Source organism: Aspergillus thermomutatus (assembly GCF_002237265.1).
Source record: "Aspergillus thermomutatus strain HMR AF 39 chromosome Unknown NODE_3, whole genome shotgun sequence".
Lineage (NCBI taxonomy): Eukaryota > Fungi > Ascomycota > Eurotiomycetes > Eurotiales > Aspergillaceae > Aspergillus > Aspergillus thermomutatus.
The window spans coordinates 1-23,065 of NW_020798051.1; the positions used below are offsets into that span (position 1 = coordinate 1).

General features: G+C 51.6%; 10 protein-coding genes across 10 annotated transcripts; 5 read left to right on the plus strand and 5 right to left on the minus strand.

Annotated features, from left to right (window-relative positions):
- Window positions 1-677: 677 nt before the first annotated feature.
- On the minus strand, window positions 678-1,890 carry CDV56_100223 (Stk19 family serine/threonine-protein kinase; the record flags this gene model as incomplete). The annotated part of the gene is made up of 2 exons (XM_026753842.1): window positions 678-1,267; window positions 1,332-1,890. Coding segments are annotated over 2 exons (1,149 nt in total), but the record flags the coding sequence as incomplete, so codon positions are not given.
- Window positions 1,891-2,592: 702 nt separating this feature from the next.
- Window positions 2,593-5,569, plus strand: CDV56_100573 (putative alpha,alpha-trehalose phosphate synthase subunit TPS3; the record flags this gene model as incomplete). Its single annotated transcript, XM_026754192.1, has 4 exons — window positions 2,593-2,615; window positions 2,673-4,060; window positions 4,136-5,446; window positions 5,520-5,569. 4 exons carry the CDS (start codon window positions 2,593-2,595, stop codon window positions 5,567-5,569), a joined length of 2,772 nt encoding a protein of 923 aa, XP_026618800.1.
- A 577-nt stretch (window positions 5,570-6,146) lies between these two features.
- CDV56_101135 (thioesterase family protein) lies at window positions 6,147-7,292 on the plus strand (the record flags this gene model as incomplete). Its single annotated transcript, XM_026754754.1, has 2 exons — window positions 6,147-6,255; window positions 6,316-7,292. The coding sequence occupies 2 exons, from the start codon at window positions 6,147-6,149 to the stop codon at window positions 7,290-7,292; spliced, it is 1,086 nt and encodes a 361-aa protein (XP_026618801.1).
- Window positions 7,293-7,412: 120 nt separating this feature from the next.
- On the minus strand, window positions 7,413-8,144 carry CDV56_101335 (PaaI family thioesterase; the record flags this gene model as incomplete). The annotated part of the gene is made up of 1 exon (XM_026754954.1): window positions 7,413-8,144. The coding sequence occupies one exon, from the start codon at window positions 8,142-8,144 to the stop codon at window positions 7,413-7,415; it is 732 nt and encodes a 243-aa protein (XP_026618802.1).
- Window positions 8,145-9,575: 1,431 nt separating this feature from the next.
- On the plus strand, window positions 9,576-10,303 carry CDV56_101650 (uncharacterized protein; the record flags this gene model as incomplete). Its single annotated transcript, XM_026755269.1, has 3 exons — window positions 9,576-9,687; window positions 9,755-9,831; window positions 9,899-10,303. 3 exons carry the CDS (start codon window positions 9,576-9,578, stop codon window positions 10,301-10,303), a joined length of 594 nt encoding a protein of 197 aa, XP_026618803.1.
- An 802-nt stretch (window positions 10,304-11,105) lies between these two features.
- CDV56_101850 (PCI domain protein) lies at window positions 11,106-12,617 on the plus strand (the record flags this gene model as incomplete). The annotated part of the gene is made up of 2 exons (XM_026755469.1): window positions 11,106-11,352; window positions 11,449-12,617. The coding sequence occupies 2 exons, from the start codon at window positions 11,106-11,108 to the stop codon at window positions 12,615-12,617; spliced, it is 1,416 nt and encodes a 471-aa protein (XP_026618804.1).
- Window positions 12,618-13,176: 559 nt separating this feature from the next.
- On the minus strand, window positions 13,177-13,884 carry ura6 (uridylate kinase ura6; the record flags this gene model as incomplete). The annotated part of the gene is made up of 1 exon (XM_026755765.1): window positions 13,177-13,884. The coding sequence occupies one exon, from the start codon at window positions 13,882-13,884 to the stop codon at window positions 13,177-13,179; it is 708 nt and encodes a 235-aa protein (XP_026618805.1).
- Window positions 13,885-14,858: 974 nt separating this feature from the next.
- CDV56_102369 (uncharacterized protein) lies at window positions 14,859-16,221 on the plus strand (the record flags this gene model as incomplete). The annotated part of the gene is made up of 3 exons (XM_026755988.1): window positions 14,859-15,014; window positions 15,072-15,231; window positions 15,293-16,221. The coding sequence occupies 3 exons, from the start codon at window positions 14,859-14,861 to the stop codon at window positions 16,219-16,221; spliced, it is 1,245 nt and encodes a 414-aa protein (XP_026618806.1).
- A 419-nt stretch (window positions 16,222-16,640) lies between these two features.
- CDV56_102598 (uncharacterized protein) lies at window positions 16,641-18,612 on the minus strand (the record flags this gene model as incomplete). Its single annotated transcript, XM_026756217.1, has 3 exons — window positions 16,641-18,239; window positions 18,316-18,480; window positions 18,529-18,612. 3 exons carry the CDS (start codon window positions 18,610-18,612, stop codon window positions 16,641-16,643), a joined length of 1,848 nt encoding a protein of 615 aa, XP_026618807.1.
- Window positions 18,613-20,188: 1,576 nt separating this feature from the next.
- Window positions 20,189-21,568, minus strand: CDV56_103034 (putative lipase; the record flags this gene model as incomplete). The annotated part of the gene is made up of 1 exon (XM_026756653.1): window positions 20,189-21,568. The coding sequence occupies one exon, from the start codon at window positions 21,566-21,568 to the stop codon at window positions 20,189-20,191; it is 1,380 nt and encodes a 459-aa protein (XP_026618808.1).
- Between the last annotated feature and the right edge of the window lie 1,497 nt (window positions 21,569-23,065).

Genomic DNA, 23,065 nt, shown 5'->3' on the forward strand with positions numbered 1-23,065 from the left:
GCGGGAAGGGAGGAAAAGGGGTGGGGGGAGAGGCGGATGAGTGGTGGTGACATTGTGGACTGCTGACTCTATTTATTGTGACTCGAGATTTGATGATTCAATTTGAGAGATGGGCCCTGATTAACATTATCAAGGTGGAATGGCAAGCTCCTGAATAGTAACTAGTATGTGTCTGGTGATTATCCTTGGAATGCCAGATGTGAATCTATGGAGTCTGCGGGTAATTTTTGACTATGAGTCGAGCCGTGACATGAGCAAACATGTTTTGTATGCTATAGCAACTTCTATCTCAAGTCTAACTAGGGGTATATTGAAGGGACATGAGACGCTTTTCAGCACTCGGGCCTCGACAGAACATGAAGCATTCCAAAGACTGCAGCTCTTTACGAGCTTTGAGAAGTCTTCACTTGGTCGGAAGAATAGCCAGGGTATCCATGCGTTCATCCAAATCATGCCCGACACGGCGCGGCTGTCCGTCAGCGGAACATTTCGAACCTCTCAGGCCTCGTCCTGCGCAATCGCCTTGTGAATCAATTCCGTAGGTGTCGGTATATAGGACGACATATATATAAATATGCTTCAATGAGGAAGTGGGAGCGAGTGGTACTTCAACATCGCACCCAGTTTCATGCGCCTTGCACGATCTTCGCTACGAAGCAAGTTCATAGAACGCGTACTGCAGGCCCAACACTGCCAGTATCGAAGGTCTCAATCAACCCGGCCCCCAGAGCTTCCTCCAGAGCCCAGCGGAAATTCATGCCATAGAGCTCTTTCCACTTCCTCGTCTTTCCCGGAAGTATGCCAGCGAATTCACCTCGCACGCGCTTCGCAACGCTGAAGCTCTTATCCGTCTCAACCGCGCCGTCCCAACGATCGCGTAGAAGGTAGACGGGAGCCTCGCCAGAACTGGACTTGTTGAGAAGAGCAAGGAGATGTTTCCGACCAGCTCCGAGAAGGCGAAGATATGGCCCAGTGTTGGGAAGTGAAAGGAAGAGGGTCGCTGTCTGAAATAGAGACAGATGTTGGTTATCCGGAGTGTCGCAGGACTGATCGAAGTTGCCACTCCGACTAGCAGAAGCAGGAGCCGGAGCCGGAGTGGAGGATGGAAGACCGGGAAGCGACGCGACCCCGATGGAACCCTTGACGAGAGAAGACGACGACACCAAAAAGCCGGCGCGAACCAGATCCATACGCTCCGATTGGGAAAGAAACGAAGCGGGTATAGCCGATATGTTTCCAATCTGGCGGAGAACTTGAAGGAATTTATCTGCGAGCTGATCAGCAAGAGCAAGATAGACCGGTGATACGGCAGCAGGAAGCCATTCACTTACCCTTAACTGATACTTCCAAGACACTGCTTTCCCGCACAAGCCTTTCCCAATCCTCTGTCAAAACTAGACAATCACCAAGCCCTGCCGCATCGTTCCCTCTTCCAGGGACGATCAAGCGACGAATACGACCGGCATTGACCAGATCCACAATCTCTTTCTCCACTTTCGTAGGCGCATCGATCAGTGTGTGGACATGTGCCACTGAGGCAAGAGGGGGCAGCGACCGGCGCAGATTAAGTACTTCGGCAATGCGAGTGCTATTCATGCCAGCTCGAGCAGGGATATCCTCGAACATCTTGTCGCGAATGTAGTGGATGGCTTGAATCACATCCTCGACGGGAGCAGTCTGTGGCACATAATGAGAAGTTCCCAGGTCAGGCAGCTGGCCCTGATCAAAGTCAGCCGGGTACAGCTCATCTAGCTGGTCAGGGCGGGAAGATTGAACGGCGGCTTTCTGGCGAGCATGTCCGGCAAAAGGGGAGGCGCGAGGTTTAAAAGGGGAGGGTCTCTTTCTCTTTTGGATACCAGATACCGGAGCAGACGTAATCCGTAATGGCATGGCCCAGCTAGAAGGTAATAGAAGAGAAGGACAGCGGTTTTAAAAAACCTTGAAGAAGAGATGCGTTCAAGATTGCTGAAGTTTTCGGATGCCCTCAAATGATAAGAAATGTCTGCCTGAGGTTTCCTCTTCCATGTCACGATAAGAGGAGAGCTATCAGCACGTGACTAATACCCCTCACTATCCGAACCGACGAGGATCGATCATTTTAGCCAATGATGAAGTGAAGGATCAATCTGGAGGACAAACCTGCCTACTTTACCTACCTTAGTATATTTAGATCACTGTTAATAGTCTAAAAATTTCTAGACAGGGCTGAAGGTAGCCCAGGAAAAAAGAGATATCCTTCCTTCTTCTCACCCAGGATTCTCTTGTTTTTACCAGTGCTTATCAGGTTTTCAGTGGGCAGTCCCACTTCTGCTGGCTTCTTCCGCCTTAGGCTCACCTTTTTCTCACATGACGTAGCCATGAGAGAAGATCCTCGACTTTGTCCAAGTTGTTACATCGATCCGTGGTAGAACCAGCTATATCTGCCCAATATTCAGGGTGCATTTCCCTGTTGCTGTGTCGCGTTTTTATATCTTCTATGACCTTTCTTCATCGTCTGCATTCTTTCTTCCCGTCTCCTACAGCCCCTCCTTCGCCGTCCCCTTAACCTTCCTCCCCCGCCATCTGGCTTAGAGTCCATATCAATCTGCCAGGATGACAATCTTCATCGCTTCATTGTATGTCGACCATTCTCCCCTATTGTATTTGCTGTGCTGACGTATATGATTTGCCAGATTCCTACCCTACACGGTGAATTTTCACGACAACGAGTCTGAAGATCCAGCCGGCGCTCTAACGAGCCCTCCCATATCGAACACTCCATCCCAGGCCGTGACCCCAGCGCCTACTGCTGCTATCAGCTTGTTTGAACGACAGAATGGTGCCAGGAAGGCGGGCCTGACGCCTGGGGCTACAACTGAGCATGAGCGAATCTTCACATCGGACATTACAAAAGCTGAGCAAGAGCCCTCAAGCTATCCATTTCCTGCGGTAACGGATGATGCAAATCTTCTCACTGAAAGTGAAGCCCATTCTCCCGCCTGGGGTGCCACCACGGCTCTGAACCAGCCCAGGGCTCGGCCGCCTATTTCGCCCTCCCCCTCGATCCTTAAGCACCAGGAGCCGACTGTCTCGGTGATGGAGCCTATTCGCGAAAAGACCCCATTGAAGGTTGAATCCTTCCGGTCGCAACCCCCGGACAATGCCGGTGATCGCAGCCGCAAAACTTCGTTCTCGAAGGCGGACTGGACCGTCGAAACAGCAGAGCAGGGTAACGGCGGGTTGCGCAATGCGGTGCGATCAGCAACGGATGCAGGCCAATTAGAAGACAAAGTGTGGGTTGGCACGCTGGGAATGCCCACGGATGCATTGTCGACTCACACCAAAGCTGCCATCGCCGAGAAGTTGGAAGATGAGTACGGATCGTTGACGGTCTATGTCAGCGACGGCGACTTTGACGGCCACTACACCCATTTCTGCAAGACGATCCTCTGGCCCGTGTTTCACTACCAGATCCCCGACAACCCGAAAAGCAAAGCATATGAAGACCATTCATGGATTTATTATGTCAAGACCAACCAGGCGTTTGCGGAGCGCATTGCAAAGAATTGGAAACGCGGCGATTCAATCTGGGTCCAAGACTACCACCTACTCCTTGTCCCCGCGATGCTGCGAAAATTGCTCCCGGACGCGCAAATTGGGTTCTTCCTGCATATAGCATTCCCTTCCTCCGAAGTCTTCAGATGCTTGGCGCCTCGAAAAGAGCTTCTCGAGGGCATGCTGGGCGCTAACCTTATTGGGTTCCAGACTGATGAGTACTGCCGACATTTCCTTCAAACCTGTAGTCGCCTCCTTTGCGTCGAGGCAACCAACGAGGGACTCGAGCTGGAGGATCGCTTTGTGAACGTGGGTACATTTCCCATCGGTATCGATCCAACCTCCTGGGACAAGCGACGACAGGCTGCCGATGTGGAACAATGGGTGAAGACAATCTCGGATAGATACGAAGGAAAACGACTTATTGTTTCCCGCGACAAAATTGACTCAGTTCGCGGAATCAGGCAAAAGCTTCTGAGCTACGAGCTCTTCCTAAACACGTACCCCGAATGGAGAGACAAGGCAAGTACATTGTTGGCTGCCATACGCGGCTGGATGCGATTGCGCTGACCCTTCTATGGACAGGTTGTTCTGATTCAAGTCGCAACGAGCACGACCGAGCAGCCAGAGCTCGAAGCCACGATTTCCGACATCGCCATGCGAATCAACTCGATGCACTCAACGCTTGCTCATCAGCCACTGGTGTTCCTCAAACAAGATCTCGCTTTCCCGCAATATCTGGCTTTGATCTCAGTGGCGGATGCCTTGATGATAACCAGTTTGCGTGAAGGAATGAATCTGACCAGTCATGAATTTGTGTATTGCCAGGATGGAAAATACGGGAACAAGAAGTATGGATCTCTCATTTTGAGCGAGTTCACTGGAAGTGCGTCAGTCTTCGGCAACCATGCGCTGCTTGTCAACCCCTGGGACTACCGACAATGTGCGGAGGCCATCCATACTGCACTGACCAGGAGCGAGTCGGAGCGTCAACGGGTGTGGGAGCAGCTTCACCGAGCCGTCCTTCAGAACTCGACAGGTAACTGGGTAAAGTCCTTCAATGAGACGTTGCAACGTGTCTGGAATGAACAGTCTTCGCGTGAGATCATGGCTGTTCCGCGCCTGCCAGTCAACAAAGTGGAGGAGATGTACCGAAAATCTGCTCGCCGATTGATCATTGTGGACTACGAGGGTACTCTTGCTTCATGGGGTTCTCCCAAGAGCATCATTGTTACGACACCACAGCGAGCCATTACCACATTGACGGATTTGACGGAGGACAGTAAGAACGTGGTTTATGTCATGAGCTCAAGAATGCCCGAAGAGATGGAACGTCTGTTCCGACGAGTTCCCGGCCTCGGGCTCATCGCAGAGAATGGCTGCTTCGTGCGAGAGCCGAACACCGAAGATTGGCTCAAGTTGACCAACAAGGAGCGGACGGACGCCTGGAAGGAAGGCGTCAGTCAGATTCTCAGCTACTACCAGGAACGAGCGGAGGGCAGCTGGATCGAGAAACGCCACTGCTCCCTCGTGCTCCACTATGGCTCGGCGGAAGACCACGAAGCCGCCTCTCGACTGGCATCTGAGTGTGCAGGTCATATCAACGATGCATGCGCCAGTCAGGGGGTACATGCCGTTCTCGTTGACCGTGCACTAGTGGTAGGACCAGCGAATACGAACAAGGCCTCGGCGGCGGAATTGGTGTGGCGCGACTGCCTCAGTGCGAGCCAAAAGGACGAGCAGATTGCCCGGCCGGACTTTTTGTTGGCCATCGGAGACAGTCGAGACGACGAGCCAGTGTTCCGGTGGGCTAACAAGCTGGAAAGTGCAAAAGCAGTTGGCTATGCGATGACGGTCACTCTGGGGTCTCGCAGCACGGAAGCTAAGGCCACTCTGACGCAGGGAGTGACTGGTAAGTAGTTTTGTCCTGCCATGCTAGGACCTTAAGCGATTTAGAATGTCTCGCTGACTACAACTGGTCACAGGTGTCCTTTCTTGCCTTGAGAGACTAGCAAATGCGTCACCAGCGCACTAAGCACAGAGATTCTTCTTTGGATTTGATGAGTCTACGAGGGTACGATGCAACTATTTGGACATATTGGCATAAATTAATTACATCGCAGCGTTGAAGGGGGGCAAAAGGACGACGGGCGTAATGGAAAAAAACGTCTCTGGACAGGGATTGTGAGGAGATTGTCCATACAGAGCAAATTGACGGTTAGATAAAAAAAAAAAAAATGCCAGAAAATGGATGCCACATACAGGAACATCTTCATGGTAAAAGTCAAAGACTTCCAGTAGTCCTTAATTGTTCGGATTTAACTCGTCAACTGGTCACCAACTGTAGTGGGTTAGTCAGCGTTCGGCTGTTGGATAGCTCCAACATACGAAGAACCGAGGTTTGACCAGGGACCCGAAGCGTATGGTAGACGTATTAATGTTGACAAACGACTGCGACTTTATCCACAGTTTCCGGGATGTCTTCAACCTCTCTTCCATTTCAAAGGACTTTCAATCTATCTAAACAACTTGGTTGGCCTAATTTGACCTGATCCGTCAATTCATAACAGGGTCAACACTCTCTCTTCCGACCGTGGACACAACCCATCGCGATGGCGGCCCCCGCAGCAAATCAGGCCTTTGAGGAGGCGATCAAAGTAACACCTGTGAATTCCCACAGGTACTCGGCCGTTTTGCGGGATGAATGGTGCATTGGCACTGGTACGTCTCCTGGACTTGGATAATGGAGATTTGAGATCATTGCGAGCTGACACCGTTCAGTTCCCAACGGGGGATATACGACAGCCGTCCTCTACCGATTGGCGATTGCACATTTCGCGCACACCCATCCCACGCGGTACGATGCCCCTGCCACTCCGATCTCTATGCAGCTTGCGTTTCTACGTCGCACGGCCGCCGGGCCGGCTGTGTTGCAGGTGCAGGATACGAAGCTCGGGGCTCGAACCAGTACAATACATGTAGCGCTGTTGCAGCCTAGCGAGAAGGGGAAGGAGAAGGCAGCGCAGAAGACTCTGGCACAGACTGGGTCGTCGGCCTCATCTGACGACGAGGAGAATCTGGAAGTCAAGGTCGCGGGCTACATCACGGTGAGCCCCGCGACGGCCGAAGTGGGCGTCTCGGCGCCCTCGAACTGGACCCTGCTACCTGAGGCGATTTCCGGGTCGGGGCCCAAGGGTCGCGTGAACCTTGCAGCATTGCGGGAGACCGGTCGTGATGGGCAGTGGGTTCGGCTTGTCGCGCCGTTTCCCAAGTTCCGCCGGGCGTCGCAGCAGGTTGAACTGTATGGGCCCGATCCTGCTCTGGGCAAGCCGCCGGTTGTCGACCAGTGGGCCCGGTTTCGGCCAGGTGGGAACACGGAGGCGCGGTGGACGAATGAAGCCGTGGCGTTCCTGGTGGACATGTTCCCGATGGCGCTGGATGGGTTTGACACCATGGGCAAGGCGGGGACGGCGGGAAACGGAACGGGCAACGCTGCGGGGATGGATTCGGCGAAGGACAAACTGGCCAGGTACTGGTACCCGACTGTGACGCTGAACATCGACTTCAAGAAGCGGTTACCGGCGAGCGGGGTGGAGTGGCTGTATAGCCGAGTGCAGACCAGGTCAGTGCGGGACGGCCGGACGGATCTGGACGTGGTGGTTCTGGATGAGCAGGGGGAGGTCGTCGCGCTGAGCAACCAAGTGGGATTGGTGGTGGATGCCAGCCGGAATATCGGGCAGCGGGAGTCGAAGATGTAGGCGTTTCCCTGCCTTGTTTCCCCTCTCTCCTTAGACCACGAAATCTACGCATAAATGTCTTTTGTATGTACATATATAGCTCGATATATACATTATGATCAAATAGACTATGAGGGATGGTCACAATGAAGGAGCAGTTTGTAACCAAAAGGCCATGGCATCCGTCACCACAGTCTTCTTCTTGGCCCATTCCAAATGACCCCCCGTACCGCGGCTGTTGTTCTCGTCACTTTCTTCCTGCACCGCCTGCGCACGCACCCAGTACTTCCTTCCGACGCGGGCCACGACTTTCGCGCGGACGACGACCAAGCCAGGCACACGGAGGGGTTTCTTGTAGCGGACGTCCAGCTGCGCTGTGTAGATGGCGCCCCGCGGATGGTCCCCGGAGGTCGGAGCATGTATAGCGACGGCCAAGGACATGGCCTCGTCGAGCAGCGTGGCCACAATGCCGCCATGAGCGGTAGACGGATGCCCGCTTACACCGGGGGTCGCCAGGTCCAGCATCATGATGACATCCGGAGGGTTGGGGGAGGGCGCAGACGACGGCTTGGCCGCGGGACTGGGCCAGACGGGGACCTCTTGCGGGGGCGGGAGGAGGTTGCGCCGGCGGAGAGTCAGACAGTGCGGGATTGTGGAGGATGTGGCCAGTGTGCCGGCGAAGAAGCCATCTTCGCCGGTGTGTGGCTTGGACAGTCGGGACCAGGTGCGGATGGGATAGTAGTCTGGGGAGTTGAGGAGGGAGTTGGACCAGGCAATGGCGCGGAAGGGATCGAGCAGGGCGGGATCAGAGGTCGGTTCGCTCATGTAGGAAGTGGGCGGAGGAGCGGAGGGAGGGTGGTCTTTTTCCGCCATTTTTGAAGAGATTGTATCAAGGAAAGCGATGATTGAGGGGTTGAGACGGAAGAGAAGGTGGGAATCAGAAATTTGTTGTTGTTGCTGTTGTTGAAGGCCTGTTCGATGTGTCCACAGCAGCTGCAACGAACCTCGGCTACAATTCGGATGAAGAACCATAATGCCGATCATCGTCAGTTTCTCAGTCTCTCTTGAGATAAACATCTGTCAGGATATGAGATCCGAGTAGTACGGATAAAATACTCATCATTATTGACTCAGACATCGACCTTCGTAACCAGTAGATACCTGGACGCGTCAGTAGTCCTGCGTACTGTAGTGAAATCAGACGAGTTAGGTTGTTATCTCCGAGATTGGTACAAGATTAGTGACGAGGACAAGGATAATAATACTAATAATGTGAAGATACTCCGTAAGTCAACAATTTTGACAATCTAGATACCTTGTCTATCTGCTACAGGCTAGGTATTCTCTGGAGGGTCGGTCTGCCTTCTCCTGCCTCAGGTATACATTCAGGTAGAACACATGAGCAACAATGGCATTCCTCTGGTTTTGTATGGTATGAGATGACTCTGAGCTGATTTTGATGGTGATACTAATAATATTTCTCATCGCTTGTGCCACCAGTCCTGAATAATAACAATAACAACACAACAATAACAACAATAATAATGACTGATGATGAATGTTGAGTTACACCACCTCCTAGCGTGCATGGACAGCCAAGTATCTCCGTAGTTAGTATGGGCTACAAAGTGCTGATGGTTCCTTGTTTCCATGTCCTCTGTTTAGAGCTAGATAAATGATTGGCTACGTAGATAGATACTAGACACGAACTGACTTGAAGATATTCGCAATGTTAATATTAATTCATCAGCATCATCACTCTGTAGAAGCACTCCACTCCCACTAATTCTTCAGAGAAATGAATGATTGATACTGAATCTCGTTATCCCCAACAGTGGTGGAGCATCACTGGAGAACCCAGTAAGTACTCCGTAGTATCAAGAACAATAACTGAACTGACCAAGACCATGGCTAGCTAGCTAGGACCGTACCAAGGTATCTAGTCTGCAACTACCAAGTAATATGTCCTTGGTTGAATAATTACCGTTTTCGACGAGAATTGACGCTAAACTGGCATTCCTCATCCTCAATAGGTCCTTTCCCTCTAATAATCCCAGATTGGTTGTTCAGGAGAACTGAACTTTCCTTCTTGTTTATTTCCCTCCTCCTCCTCCTCTTCTTCTTTCACCCTTCTCCCTTCTCTTCCCTTTCCCTCTCTTCCCTCCCTCTTCTCTCTCCTTCGTTGTCATCATTAACCAATTCATCTTACCAATCTCATCCACTGAGGATTATTTGAATCGTCCACAAACTTACCAATTGACTGTCGATCTTCTCACATAATCAAAGATCGTCACCTTCTCCACCATGCGCTCCATCGCCATTGTCTTGTCCACGTTGGTGGCTGCCACTGTTGCTAGCAGCAATTACACTTTCCCCTCAGGCTTCAACATTGCCCAGGTTAGCTCTACCGAGAAAGGTTCGTTATTGAAGTCGCCCATGACCCGAAGTAGCCGATTGACTAACATGGAGGCGATATTTCATAGCTGCTTGGTGCCTGGCTGAGCGGAACACCTGCCCAATTATCTGTGGTGGAATCGCCGATAGCAACTCATGTGATTCCGTATGTGTTGATGAACTCGAAAACTCATCGTCTTCAAACTCCCTCAAACTAATGCGATGACGGACAGGACACTCTTCAATTCTCTTGTACTTGCAGCAACGGTACCGAGGCCGATGTGTCGCCCTACATGCAGACCATCCCCTTCTACGTCTGCCAGGAAACCTACAAGCAGTGCATCGCAGCCTCCTCGACTCAGGATGAGGATGCAAAGTGTACGGCCGCCCAGAAGGAGTGCGGTACACTGAATGCGACGGCCTCTTCCACCTCCTCCTCGACCACTACCTCTTCCGCTCTTACTACCGCTACAGAGAGCGCGACCGGAAACCAGGCTGAGTCGACTGCCACGGCCACCACCACTACCAGTAGCAGTGCTAGCGCTCAGACGAGCAATGCTGCCATTCGCTTGGTTGGCGAGCATGCCACTGGTGTGATCGCGACCGTGCTCTTCTTTGCGGCTCGTCTCCTGCTGTAGATGGGGTGATGTGCCATGTTTGCGACCATGGCCATACCTACCACATCCGTTGAGACACAAGACCAGCCACGGAGATTGAAACACTCGACCGTTGAGTCCTCTGTCTAATGCCTGTTCCTCGCTTGTTTTCCGCGCGTTTTTCTCTGAACGCTTGACTCATTACACTGCAATCGCACTATTCCCCCGCGTTCATGTCTCGTAATTGAGCCATTTGTGATATTATGATCCTGTATGCACTATACGCTTTTCATGACTGTCCTTAATTGAAGCCTGCAAATACCTGTCGGCGCTTAGGAATTGACTAATTCATGGGTACGACCTGATCAATTTGCTTTGCCGTGTTTATAGCTTCTGAAGTTTGAAGTGTTGTGAGTGATGCCGTTGGACGATAATCCGGCTTGTAGAGTGATAGAGTACTGCTCCTCTTGGCAGCGGACTGTGGTCAATCGGTAATGGGCCTGTGCTCGTGGAAATTTTCCTTCGCAAAAAAATATGATGATAATAGTCATGGAAACAATTGGCAAGTCGATAATAATGATGAATGATTGAAGTACTACGTACCTCAAGTTGTTGTGTTGAACCGAGTCCCTTTGTCAGGTGTTTTCTCCAACCAAAAAAGGGCCAGTTCGCCAAGAGTTTTGCCCACACTGAAATTTCGCCCTTCCCGGCATCATCGAACTTATCGAATATCGATAGCCTCTTGGGACTCTCTCTCCGCCCTCCTCGACTTATTCTTTTCTAGACCTTCTCTCTCTCTCTCTCCTTCTCCCTCTTCCCCCTCCCTCTCCTATCTACGCCCATTATGCCCGCTCCCACCACCACCCTCCTCATCGAGGGTACCTTCACCGAACTCGCCGATGAGTTCGCCCAGTATATTGACGCCCTCCGCAAGAACGAGGGCGCCAGCCTCCAATCCGAGATCGCTCCCCTCATTGAGCCTCTTCGCCAGCAAGAACAGTCGGAGGAGGAGCCCGATCGCAAGCAGCGCGATGAGGTGCTGAAGAAGTTGGTGGCTGCCGCCGCTGTGTTGAATGCGGCTCCAGAGAAGGGTGAGTTTGTGTGGGCGGGGTGCTCTAGATGGATCCTGGAGGATCGAGACAAAGGGAGGAGCTGGGAAGGCTGACATTTGGCAAATTTGCATCTAGAAATCATTTCCGCCTACAACCTCCTCGTGCACTTGGTGCACCAGGCCTCGGACCCGGATATGTTCCTCTCCCGCATTTGCACCTACCTCGCCAAACCTATCACCACCTCGCCTCAGTTTGGCCCCACGCTCGCAATCTCCATCCTGACCACCATCTTCAACACTCTCGCTCCCTCCGACTCCAGCCGTTTTCACGTCCTCCTGGCCATCGTCGCCGTCATTCGCCATTCCGGCTCTTCGTACGCCTTCGAGGCTCTGAAGCCCCAGCTGACGGCTCAGCTGCCCACTTGGTTGTCCGCCTGGGAGCTGGATGAGGAGGATGCTCAGAAGCTGCACCTTGCCGTTGCCGATGCCGCTCAGGCTTCGGGTGATCTTGAATTGGCGCAGACTCACGTGGTGCAGGCCCTGCAGACGATCCCCGCCAACGAGGCCTCCAGCAAGGAATCGCGCGACCTGGCCGTCCGTGCCTTGACCTCCGCCCTGAAGAACCCCGCCGTTTTCGATTTTACTTCGTTGACTGCCGCCGATGCCATCCAGGCTCTTCGCTCCAGCGACAGCACCCTTTTCGAATTGCTGGAGATTTTCACCGCCGACACTCTGGACGCCTACGAGGATTTCGTCGCGGCCACCCCTCTCGACTCCATCTCTGGCGGTGTTCTGGCCGATGGCTCCGAGGCTCTGCAGACCAAGATGCGCCTGTTGACCCTGGCTTCGCTTGCGGCTTCGACTCCCTCTCGCTCCCTCCCCTACGCTACCATCGCCTCGGCGCTGCGCGTGCCCACTGAAGATGTGGAGAAGTGGGTCATCGACACTATTCGGGCTGGTCTAGTCGAGGGCAAGCTGTCGCAGCTGCGCTCCGAGTTCCTGGTGCACCGCGCCACGTACCGTGTCTTCGGTGAGAAGCAGTGGGCGGAGGTGCAGGGTCGTCTGATGGTCTGGCGCCGCAGTCTGGAAAGTGTGCTGGGTGTCCTCCGCACCGAGCGGGAGCGCTACATCCGGGAGAGCATGCAGGCGGCGGCTGAGGAAGCCGGTCAGGGCAAGTCGGGCGAGAAAGGAGGCAAGGGCGGTGACCGGAGACGTAACCCCCAGCAACAGCAACAGCAGCAGCAGTCGCAACCCTCACAACCACAGCAGCCTCGGGAGGTTGAGTTGGTTGGAGGTGCTGAATAGATTAAGCGCTGAGAGGAACCAGACTTGCAGCGAGGTAGGAGAAAGCAATAGACTTGTCGCCAAAAGATGAAAAAGAGAAATCCATGCTGGAAAAGTAATGATCGGGGTGTCCTTTACTCTTGTTTACTTGTCTTGTTAATCTGAACCAGGAGACCTCCCCCTTTTTTTTTGTTCGAATTTGCCGTCCATTTCTCTTATTTCCATTTCTACAATGTTCATATGGTAGCTGCTTCTGTTGTTTAGAGACGGGAAGCCCTGGATGCATGTTAGTAGTTAGGATTGGGCCAGATCAATCAATCACGAATCACGTCTTGTTCATCCTTTCTGACGATACGTTTGAGGCAGAGATTGTATATTCCTTGGCTCTAGTATGACAGGTAAGACACGGGACGCTTTGTTTCTGACAAGGTGTGGACTAGATGTGATATGTCTATATAACGCAAGCATGAATTTTCTTCAAAATTGACAAACAAATATATGTTCAGTTCAACGGGGAAGATGCAGGAAGATCCGGGAAACAATCGAGGGTCAAATGCCGATGCAACACAATCCAATCCAATCAGATGGACTGGACACCCCTCTTCTCAAGTCCCTCCCTGATTCTCACATACACTTCATCGACCGTCCCCGTGGCGGAGACGGACAAGACCTTCTGCTGTTCCTCGAAAGCCCGCACAACGGGCATACTGGTCTCAACAAACACCCGGAAGCGCTTGCGGATCGACTCGGCATTGTCGTCGTCACGCCCCGAGGTCTCCCCGCGCTTGAGCAGCCGCTTCTCCATCACCTCCTCGGGACAGTCCAGGAACAGAGTCATTTCCGACGGGCAGACGGTATCCTCGAAGAACACGGCCTGGTCGAGCTTGCGCGGGAACCCGTCGATTAGGAACCGGGCCTTCTTCTTACCGCCGTCAGCGGTAGCACCGGCACCCGCCGCCAAGGCATCGGCCATGGCGTTCGACAGCAGCGCCACCGTGATCTCCATGGGCACGATCTTGCCCTCTTTGATATATGTGCGGATGAGGTCGCCGTACTGGCTTCCCTCGCGGACCTGTTCCGCGCGCAGCAGATCGCCCGCGGACAGATGGATGAAGCCGTAGTCGCGGACCAGGTTGGCGGATTGCGTGCCCTTGCCGCTGCCGGGTCCGCCTAGCAGGAACACGACTGTGACATCCTGTGGGGAGAAGCGCGGGGTGGTATTTGTCGAGGCCTGAGGAGGGGCGGGTTGTGTGGGAGGGATGGCTGGGGGATGTTGTGTGTTGGCCATCTTTTATTTCCTGTTATTTGAGGTGGTGGTCGATTTATTGATTGGATTGCGGCTTGCGGACGCCTGTGCGCGATTTCACCAATAGGATGTAGGAACCGGTGCCAACGGCGAAGATAGCCACGAAGGGGAGGATTTTGAATTGAGAGCGGCTGTATTGAGATCCTGAAGAGGAGGACGGGGGAGGGGTGTTAGGTTTAGAGGAGGAGGAATAGGGGCGGCGGTGATGCTGCAGCTGTTGGTGGTGGTGGTGGTTGTGGTGGGGTCCCGGTGATGATCTGACGGGATGCAATATCGACAGCAATTGAGCTCGAGTCGGGAGGCTGGAGGATCGCAGGGCTCCAGAGGGAAAAGACATTCCTTGAGAATAGACTTGAAGTTTTAATTGATTCTAAGTAACAAGCTGAGCTGGACAAGGCAGATGAAGAAGAGCAGCGAGAGCTTTTTTTGCGATGGGGATGGAAAATGAGTCTAATAATAACAGCAACTAAATAGTGGACAGAAAAATAAGGCATGCAACAATCCAGAAGTGGCTTAGTGTGATCACTGTATACTTCTCTCACAGAGCAGTGGTACCGCTGTCTGTATACTTTATCTTCAACAACACAATCATCTTGATTTAGACTTACAGTAATGATAATGTTGCTTTTGAGATAAGCAGATCAATGAGGCATTGAGCTGACAATAGAATTGTCACGGAGTTGTGCAATTGTTCATCAATCATTGATGGACTATTCTGCACTGCTAGGAAGAGAGAGTAAAGAGAGAGAATCAGAAGCAGTGAATGATTCAGATCTCAGAGATTTATGAAACATGCGAATCATAGTCTTTTGAGTTCAATTTGTTCTATTGTGAGTATGTTCTTTATAAAGCTTGGTTCCCTCAAGGCTCTTCGTCTCTTCCTTCCTCCTCTTCCCTATCTCCCTATTCATACCACACGTCCCCCCCGCTGTGTATCAGCAACCCATCATCTCACCATGGCTGGACCAAAACAACAGAACAGAAGTCAGCAAGGAGGCCGGGGATTCAGATACGGTCGAGGAAGAGGCGGTAGATCCAACAGATCCAACTTCAAATCACACAACACAGAAGACAACGACTCCCACTCTCCAGCAAAGAGCTTTGAACCTAATGTCAGTTGAAATTACACCTCAGACTAAACAAGTTAGGACTCACTGACAATAATTTAGGCAATTCATGGCAGAGGCGGATACAGAAACGTTTCCTCCGGAGGACAAAAGCATGATCTCAATGTCAGTCGTTCTACTGTCCCGACTCGACTGAGTGTAACCCACCTGACAAATGACACCCAAAAGAAATCGGGCGATGATGGGAAAACTTCCAACAAAGGTGAGAATCCACTCATTCCAAGCCTTTGAAAGTGAAAATATTGTCACTAATAGATACCTAGCACACCTTGGTTCTTCGTCAAAGCCCAAGCAACAGGAAGACAGCATCCGTTCCCCCCAGTCTCTGCAATTCGTTCCTACGAACAAGAGCTTATACCAAGGCGCAGGTAGAGTCACAGCTACCATGGTGAGAAGTACTCTACCCGCCAAACTTTCGGCATTTCAGCGTCTTCCCGGCGAGTTGCGTTGGAAGATCTATGAACATGTGTTTGACGTTCACCGAGTCGAAGTCTTGCGTTTGCGGGACAAGAACCCAGAAAACAACATTAAGCGAGTCCATTACCGCCTCTACCATCGTCAGCTGCGACCTCGCGATCCCAAAACACATGCCGCACCCTCAAGTGAAGGACGCTTCACGTGTCCTCCCCTTCCCATCGCGCTTCTGCTCACCTGTCGCAGCATCTATCGCGATACGCTGTGCCTGTTCTACTCCAGGATGCAGTTCATTTTCAACACGACTCGTACCGTGATGCGCTTTCTAAAGATCACCCAAAAAGAAGCTCAAATGGCGATCCAGCACATCGAGCTCAATCATACCATGTATAGCGAGCCTGCGCTGCTGAACTTCCGATGGTACAAGTGCATGAGCGACATGGCGTGGTACAATGCCTGCGATGACCTGACCGTCTACTGCAAGTCACTGCTTGTCCTCCATATTGATATGAACATTCGGGACTGGCCCATCAGTCTCCAAGTGGGCGAGCGGTGGTCCTTGCCGCTGCTTGCCTTTGCGCGCTATGGACCACGACTCGACTGGGTCGATATTCGACTTCACATGGGCAGCTTCAAACAAGACAAGCTTGAGAAAGTCGCTCGTGAGATCGAGGAACAGATCATGGACCCAACGGCTTTTCAGATGCGCGAGGATGAACGGCTGGCGAAGGAGTTGGCGGGGCCTGTGAAGGCCAAGGTTTTAAGACTTGTGTTCTAATTTGGTTGGTACCTGGACATGGCGGGAAAGCACGATGATTGATATGAGGAGTGAGAAAAGGACCGGGCTAATGACGAAGGAATGGGCAAATTGATACAGGAATGGTTGGAATTCGCACGGACATGTCGTAGAAGGATCACTCGTACATTGGCATCAATAAATGCATCGGACAAGTAGATTATCGCTTTTTTTTCTCTTTTCTTCTTTTCTATTTACAGAAATTCAGCAATTGAGTATGTGATTCTGCCAAGTATGAGTGAACGCGATGATGATCGAGTGATGATCGAGATGTACATGAGTCATGATTATAGGCAAGTGTAAGGAGGATAATGGAGAAAGCATCAGCAAGTTGGAGGCAGCAAGTTGGAGGGCATCACGATGCCTTTGTTCATTTCGCAACCCTCAAACATGCATCCTCTTTATTTGCTCTCGAGAAGCCCAAGGTCCTCAGTGGGTTGAGCCTCCTCGGATGAGACTGTGTGGTATTCCTGCCTACGACGTCGCCGGATGAAGAAGTAAATGCCCGCCATGAGCCCGCTCATGGAGCATGCAATCAAAACAAATATCAAGATCTCCCCAACCCCTTGGATAATCTCATACGCTTGGTTTACAGCTTTGGCTGCTTCCTTGGCCGTGCTGTAAGAATCCGCAACGTCGTCTTCGTCGGACAGCTTCGAGCCGTACAGCAGCGAAGGGTCATCAGGCGTGGGCTTCTCCTCGCCCTCGAAGCCCGCCAGTCGCCAATTGTCTGGTGTAGTGGTGCGATGAATGGCAGAGGTCCCCAGGACGCTCCCGTCCTCATCCACTGCTTCCACGGAGACCCAGTCCAGATATCCGTCTGCGATGTACATAGTTTCAAAGTCGAACTTGGTGGTGTTGCCGACCAACACGGGGATCCCGCTCTTCTCCTTGCGGGCGTAGAAATTCCACGAGGCGATATCTGTCGCTCCGTTCCAGCTGACGTGGAAGATAGTCGTGAGGTCAGTCTCATCTGTACCGAACACAGTCGAGACCACGTCCGGCGGTGTCAGAGGACGACCCTCAAAGGGGAACTTGTAGGACCGGTAAGTGGAGAAGCGAGTGGATGCAAAGCTGGCCTGCATGAGGACTTTGCCATCGGGAGAGTGCTCGCTTTGGTAGCCCTTCTCACTCCAGCCAACAAAGACGTTGCCATTTGGCAAGCGCTGAGCACTACCACGGAGCCGTGTGAGACCTCCATCCGGGCGGTCGTAACGGTCGAGCAGTCTTGCTGTCATGGGGGATGCACTGGTGTCCACCTGCACAAAGAGAGCAGCGGAATGATCTTCGTCTTGTCCGCCTTCATCGGAAGCGTTGTTCAAGAACGAAATAGTTGTATGCGTTTCATTCGACTCGACAAACCGAACATGGTGCTGCTTGGAAAATGTGAAATCCTGCACAAAGTCTGAAGATTTCCCCCCGAGTCTCCAGATAATGTGTCCATCTTGTCCGGATATCAGGTAGATTGTGTTTGTGAACCGTGCAGATAGGATATAGTCACCGGCCTCGTTCTTATCCACGGCGTTGACATGGATGTAATCCCAGCCAGGCTGGCCAGACGGCGAATCCCAGGAATTGACTTTTACAGACTCATGAATCGGGATTTGGCCGACAGAGCTCCATTCATAGATTACAGCCCCGGTAGCTATATCCAATTCCACGAAGCCACCCGTCATGATCCAGCCATGCTCATCCGGACGCCCCAAATCTCCAAGATCCATGTACTCAGGCCGGTATAGGCAAGCTAGGGCAGTCTTTCCGCCGTCGAGGATGTTGAATTCATGCATATTGAATGCTGAAACGTCATTTGTCACCCCGACGGCATATTCTGGCTCATAATGCTCGTCAAGGATATAACCGAGTCCCTTTTCACTGCCATCATCGTGATACGCATGCTGCAGGATAAACGAGAGATGAGGTCGACCATCGATGTTGTGCACTGCCTTGAAATCGAAGATATTTCGATTGTCAAACATGCATGAACCAGCCCAGATCAGGGTCTAACCAGAATTGGACTTGTAAGCTGGGTCCTCCTTGTTGTCCATGCTATGCTTCAAGTGTTTGAGGAAGACATACCCCATCTGCATCGTAGATATACGGCCCGACTTGGCATGGCTTCCACTGCTTGGTGGGAGCCTCTGGGTCAATCACGCCATATGGCGCGACGAACCAGTACCCCGGACTCACAGATTCACGATCATAGTAAGCAACGTCGAATCTTAGCGCTCTAACTCCGGGAAGCTTAACCTTGTCAGTTCAAGATCATTCAGCTTGTATTGGAGGGCATACTGTGACAAAGGACATCAAGTCATCGTCAGAATCGGCAACCCCATTGCGGAAGAGAAGTAGAAACAAGAACCAGAATAACATCATGCTTAAGGAGTGGCTAGGAGAAAGTCTCCGGAAGGAAAACAGGCGAGAATAAGAAGGAAAGGAAGGATATTAGGTCTCGAGGAAACTACCGAACAAGATGACGAGTCGACGCTTCATCTGGAGGACTGCAGACCTGCAGATCGAAGAGACTGTAGTACGGAGTAAACTTCGAGGAGTAGCAAAGCAGTCTGTGTGGAGAAGTTGAACGACATCGAGCGATGATAAAAACGAGAAGGAAGCTAGAATGAAACTGACCAAGCCACAAAAGACGATTTACGTTAGGATCACATATAATCATTCGCATCGGTATAGGTCGTCCTGTGCTCCGTAGGAACTCGGGAGTAGACGAAGTCCATGTGTCTACTCCGACGACCACGCAAGATCTGGTATGGAATTTGGCAATCAAATGAAGCGGACTTTCTTGGCGATGTTTGAGGCAGTGGAGCAGACTGCGAAGTTCACACTTTGAGAACCACACAATGATGGCCGAGTTCTGCGATTGACGTATGCCGACTCGTGGACAGTGGCCCATAGCCCATTAGCGGCGTCAACGTTAGTCAAGTGCACGTCCAAGACTGCGCGGCCTTTGTGATGCTGCCCATTTTCGGCTCCCCTTTTCTGCAACTCAGAAACCCCATCGGAAAAGACATTTCTCTATCATTAGCCCGATTGGAATGTGACACAAAAGTCTTTAAGATATTGATACTGGGACACTGTGTGCCTCCACTGAAACAGCACTTAACAGTCAATACTCAGTTGTGCCGATGTTGGCGTCTCTAGCGGAATTGAGGAACCGCAGCCATCAGAATTTCTGGAAGAAGTCTATCAGTGTTCAATGCAATGACTGGTCAGCTTTATTGCCGGTGACCCACAATCATTGGACAGTAAATCACTGTTGGACGTGGTCATGCTCCACGGTGGCCTTGGCTTTTGGCCTAACCTTTTGCCCGTTCGGTGATCACTCGAGGTTCCAGTCCCAATGCTGCTTCATCAAATCTGATGTGAGGCGAACTGGCTTCAGGCGATCCAGCGAGGGCTTTATCTAGAGTGCGGATCTATTCGTGCAGTTGCTTTAACAGACTCATCATTATCTGTGCGAAAGCATCGTGTTGCCTGTCCCTAGTGGCTTCAAAGTTCGGAATTTAGGATCAAGAGTGAGTTGAGGGAGCACCACGTGACAGTTACTTCCGACCGACGAGGAAGAAAATGACTACACCATTATTATCGACATCCCTCCAGAATTGTCAGGATAAGCTTCTACAACTGATCAATCACTCGGCTAAAGGCATTTCGCTCGGCTTTATGATCATTCCCGATCAAGTAACTCGCACCGACAGCAGAGTCAGACTGTCAGAACTCTCCCATGAATTGATCCACTATACGGAGTACACATGTCTAGGTATTTACATAAGCTATTCACAACTGGGTCGCGGGCCTCGGATTCCAACAAAATGCTTGGCATGATCTATATCCAGACCAAACAATCGCTGAGGGCAACGTTTATGAGACAATAGTCCTCCAGTGCTCTTGTGTTCAAGCTACTTTGCACGACTGTGTCTATCCGCTATCCTGCCCTTCAAACAGCGTAGCTTGCAGTGGCTGGTTCTCTGAAGGTTTTGGGCATATATGCAAGAACTTCTGCTAATGCGACAAGCAGCAGTCCTTCTGTGCCTAGCAAATCATCTAGGCCAAGCTGGGGTGGAAGCACACGCCCGCACACCTCGTCAAGATCCAGCCGTGACGGATTGCCCGGGCCGTCATGGGTTAGCGCATCAACCGCTAATGCCCATGCGAGTGGGTTGTACAAGACACCCTCATGAGTGTAAAGCCCTCCTGCAGGCTTGCCACCGCAGACGGTCTGCAGGTGGTTATTAGATACGCCGACAGCCCGCGAGTCTGAAAGAATGGCGGACGCCTGGCTGCCGCTCATGGGCTGTACGATCTCATCGAATGTGGAGTAGATCGTGGTTGTGGGAACATATGCAGAGTCCCCTCCGTCGTCTCGCAGAGTTCTGATAAACTCTGTGTTCCACCCCTGCTGCCACAGTGAGGGAGTGCAGACAAGTGCTTGCAGCCAGGGGCACACGAGTGACCTCTCGACCGTCCCGTGGAAATCAGGGCTGATGGCGATGAAATCATCAACCACTTTTCGAGTGGATGGCCAGTACTTCAGCGCCCATTGAGTATCCAGTCCACCTTGGGACCATGAAACAACCGCGACGTTGGATTCTGAAATGGCAGAGACATAATTGATTGCATAAGCGACGTATTCAGAGTTGATCTGAATGTCATTCAACGAGGCCTGGGGGATGTTGACCCAAACCACGTCGGCATCTGCGGCGCTTCCCAACTTGCCGAAGTTGAAGTAATAAGTCGTCCCAGCGGGTGTAGCGGTTCCCGGAACCAATATCACAGGCTTCTTTCCATTCTTGCCATAACCGAAGGAGTTGGGTATATGGATCGCTGCCCGCAGTGCATTTTCTGCGACTGAGTAACGTGCATCTCCTGGAGCTTTGGCCGGGTAAATGACTTGGTTCTTCAGGCTGGGGTTCCGGTTGTGGATCGAGTTGAGGTCCAAGTTGAGGTAACCATTCAGGAACGAGAGAATGTCGGCCGGTATCAAGCCTACCGCGAGGATTTCACGCGCCATTTTCAAAAAATCAGGAGTACCATCTGCAAAGATGGATTGGATCTTGTCGAATGCTCCCTGCACAGACTCATCGTCCTTCGTCGTGCGACTGTTCTCAGTCTCGTCGATCTTTGACACGATTGAGGAGACAGTGCTTTGAGCCTCGCTCTTGATTGAAGAGTCATTGGCAGCACTAGACAGGATCGAAACAAGACTTGAGTCCGAAGCTGATGGAACGGCACCGCGAGGAAGAGCTGCACCAGAAACCAGGGGACTAAATATTGCCCTGTACAGGACGGCCGCCTTCAGGAAGGAAGTCCACCTCATCTTGATTCGGCTGCCACTGAGTGGGAAACGCCTTGAGACCTTGACTTAGGCATCTCGGAGGGGAGGCAGGAGGCAATTTATCTTCCGTGTTCTTCAGAAAAGAAGTATACAAGCAGTCTTCCCCTCTCTGAAATGCCTCGGTCTCCTAATAATGTCTCAAATTTGGGCTTCAATACCGAGAGTTTTCTTCTTGATGATGGCTGTGGGTCATCAACCATTCGCGGTCTAACAAGTGTGCGTGACCACTCCATTGACCAATTCCACGACCTGACAGGGCGCGGGATGGCGTCTGTGCATGCTGAGCAAAAGGGGCTAAAGGGGAAGAGGCCAATGATAGGATCGTCAGCCAGATGAACTTCCATTGTTCCTTGTCTTCCGCTGAAGTTCGGCTGATCCAAGTGGATCTTCGCGGCAGACTCCAGCCGCCATAGAGGGATGAGGAAGAAGAATTGTCCCTCGCCAAGATACAAACGAGTACGGACAAGATCCTGAATTCAATCTATTACACTTTGGCTCGGATCCTTCCTCTGCATGAAGAATTCAATAGTATTGATGAATGGCTCAGTTCTTCTTCAAAGAGTCACCGATCCACTCGCATGTGATCGGCGCTTCCAACTGGGGTAATGCCGGAGTTCCTCCAATCCTTGGGGTGTTAGCATTTCCCCACATTTGAGGAGAAACTGCCCCGTATTGTTGACGATGGTCACCGCTCACCAGGCAACAACTCTCTAGTCTCTACCGATAGTGCTGTACTGATTTGTCAGTACTCAGTACCAGCAAAGAAAGCACGAGCTTCTGGAACGGAAGACGAAGATGAGAACTGATAACCTAGGTTGATTGTGATCAATCCATATTACGATGATCTTCAGATTGCTCCGGGAAGTCCGGCGACGCATGTAAGCTTAATATAGCTTGACTGTTGGAATGAAGAGTACGCAGCAGAATATTCATACATTCTTATGTCGCTTCCAGTGCGTTGTTTGGATGTATCGTCTGCTAAATGTGACGGACATATTTGCACTCTGCGGAGCAAACTGGAAGAAGAGAAACCCGATAGAATGATAAACAGGTGGGGAAGCGATCAATATAACTCAGAACATATGACAGGGAAGTCAAGTCCCGTCATAGGCAGCAAGATAGGCACGAGGACAGACGACATTTGTCATGCCAACTTGCTTAAAGCCCGATTGAAAGCGTTCGCATATGGCGGAGGTATCATCCGGTCTTCTCCAACGTGCTGGGATTATGCGCAACCCGATGTCCATGTTGATCGGTGAAGATGACCTTCGATCGTTAGCATTTCGTTGTCTTTCTGAGATGGTATATTTGGGGTAGTCGCAGCGAAATCGCATCGCTCGCGCGTACTTTTGGGGGGTTCGCAACGTTCTCCTCCTCCGCTTCGGCTTGATCCATCACAATCTTTTCAACCTGGAAGAATTTTTCTATTAACGATTGATCAAGCAGACAAGCGCAAAGAAAGCTCGAGGTACCTCTCCT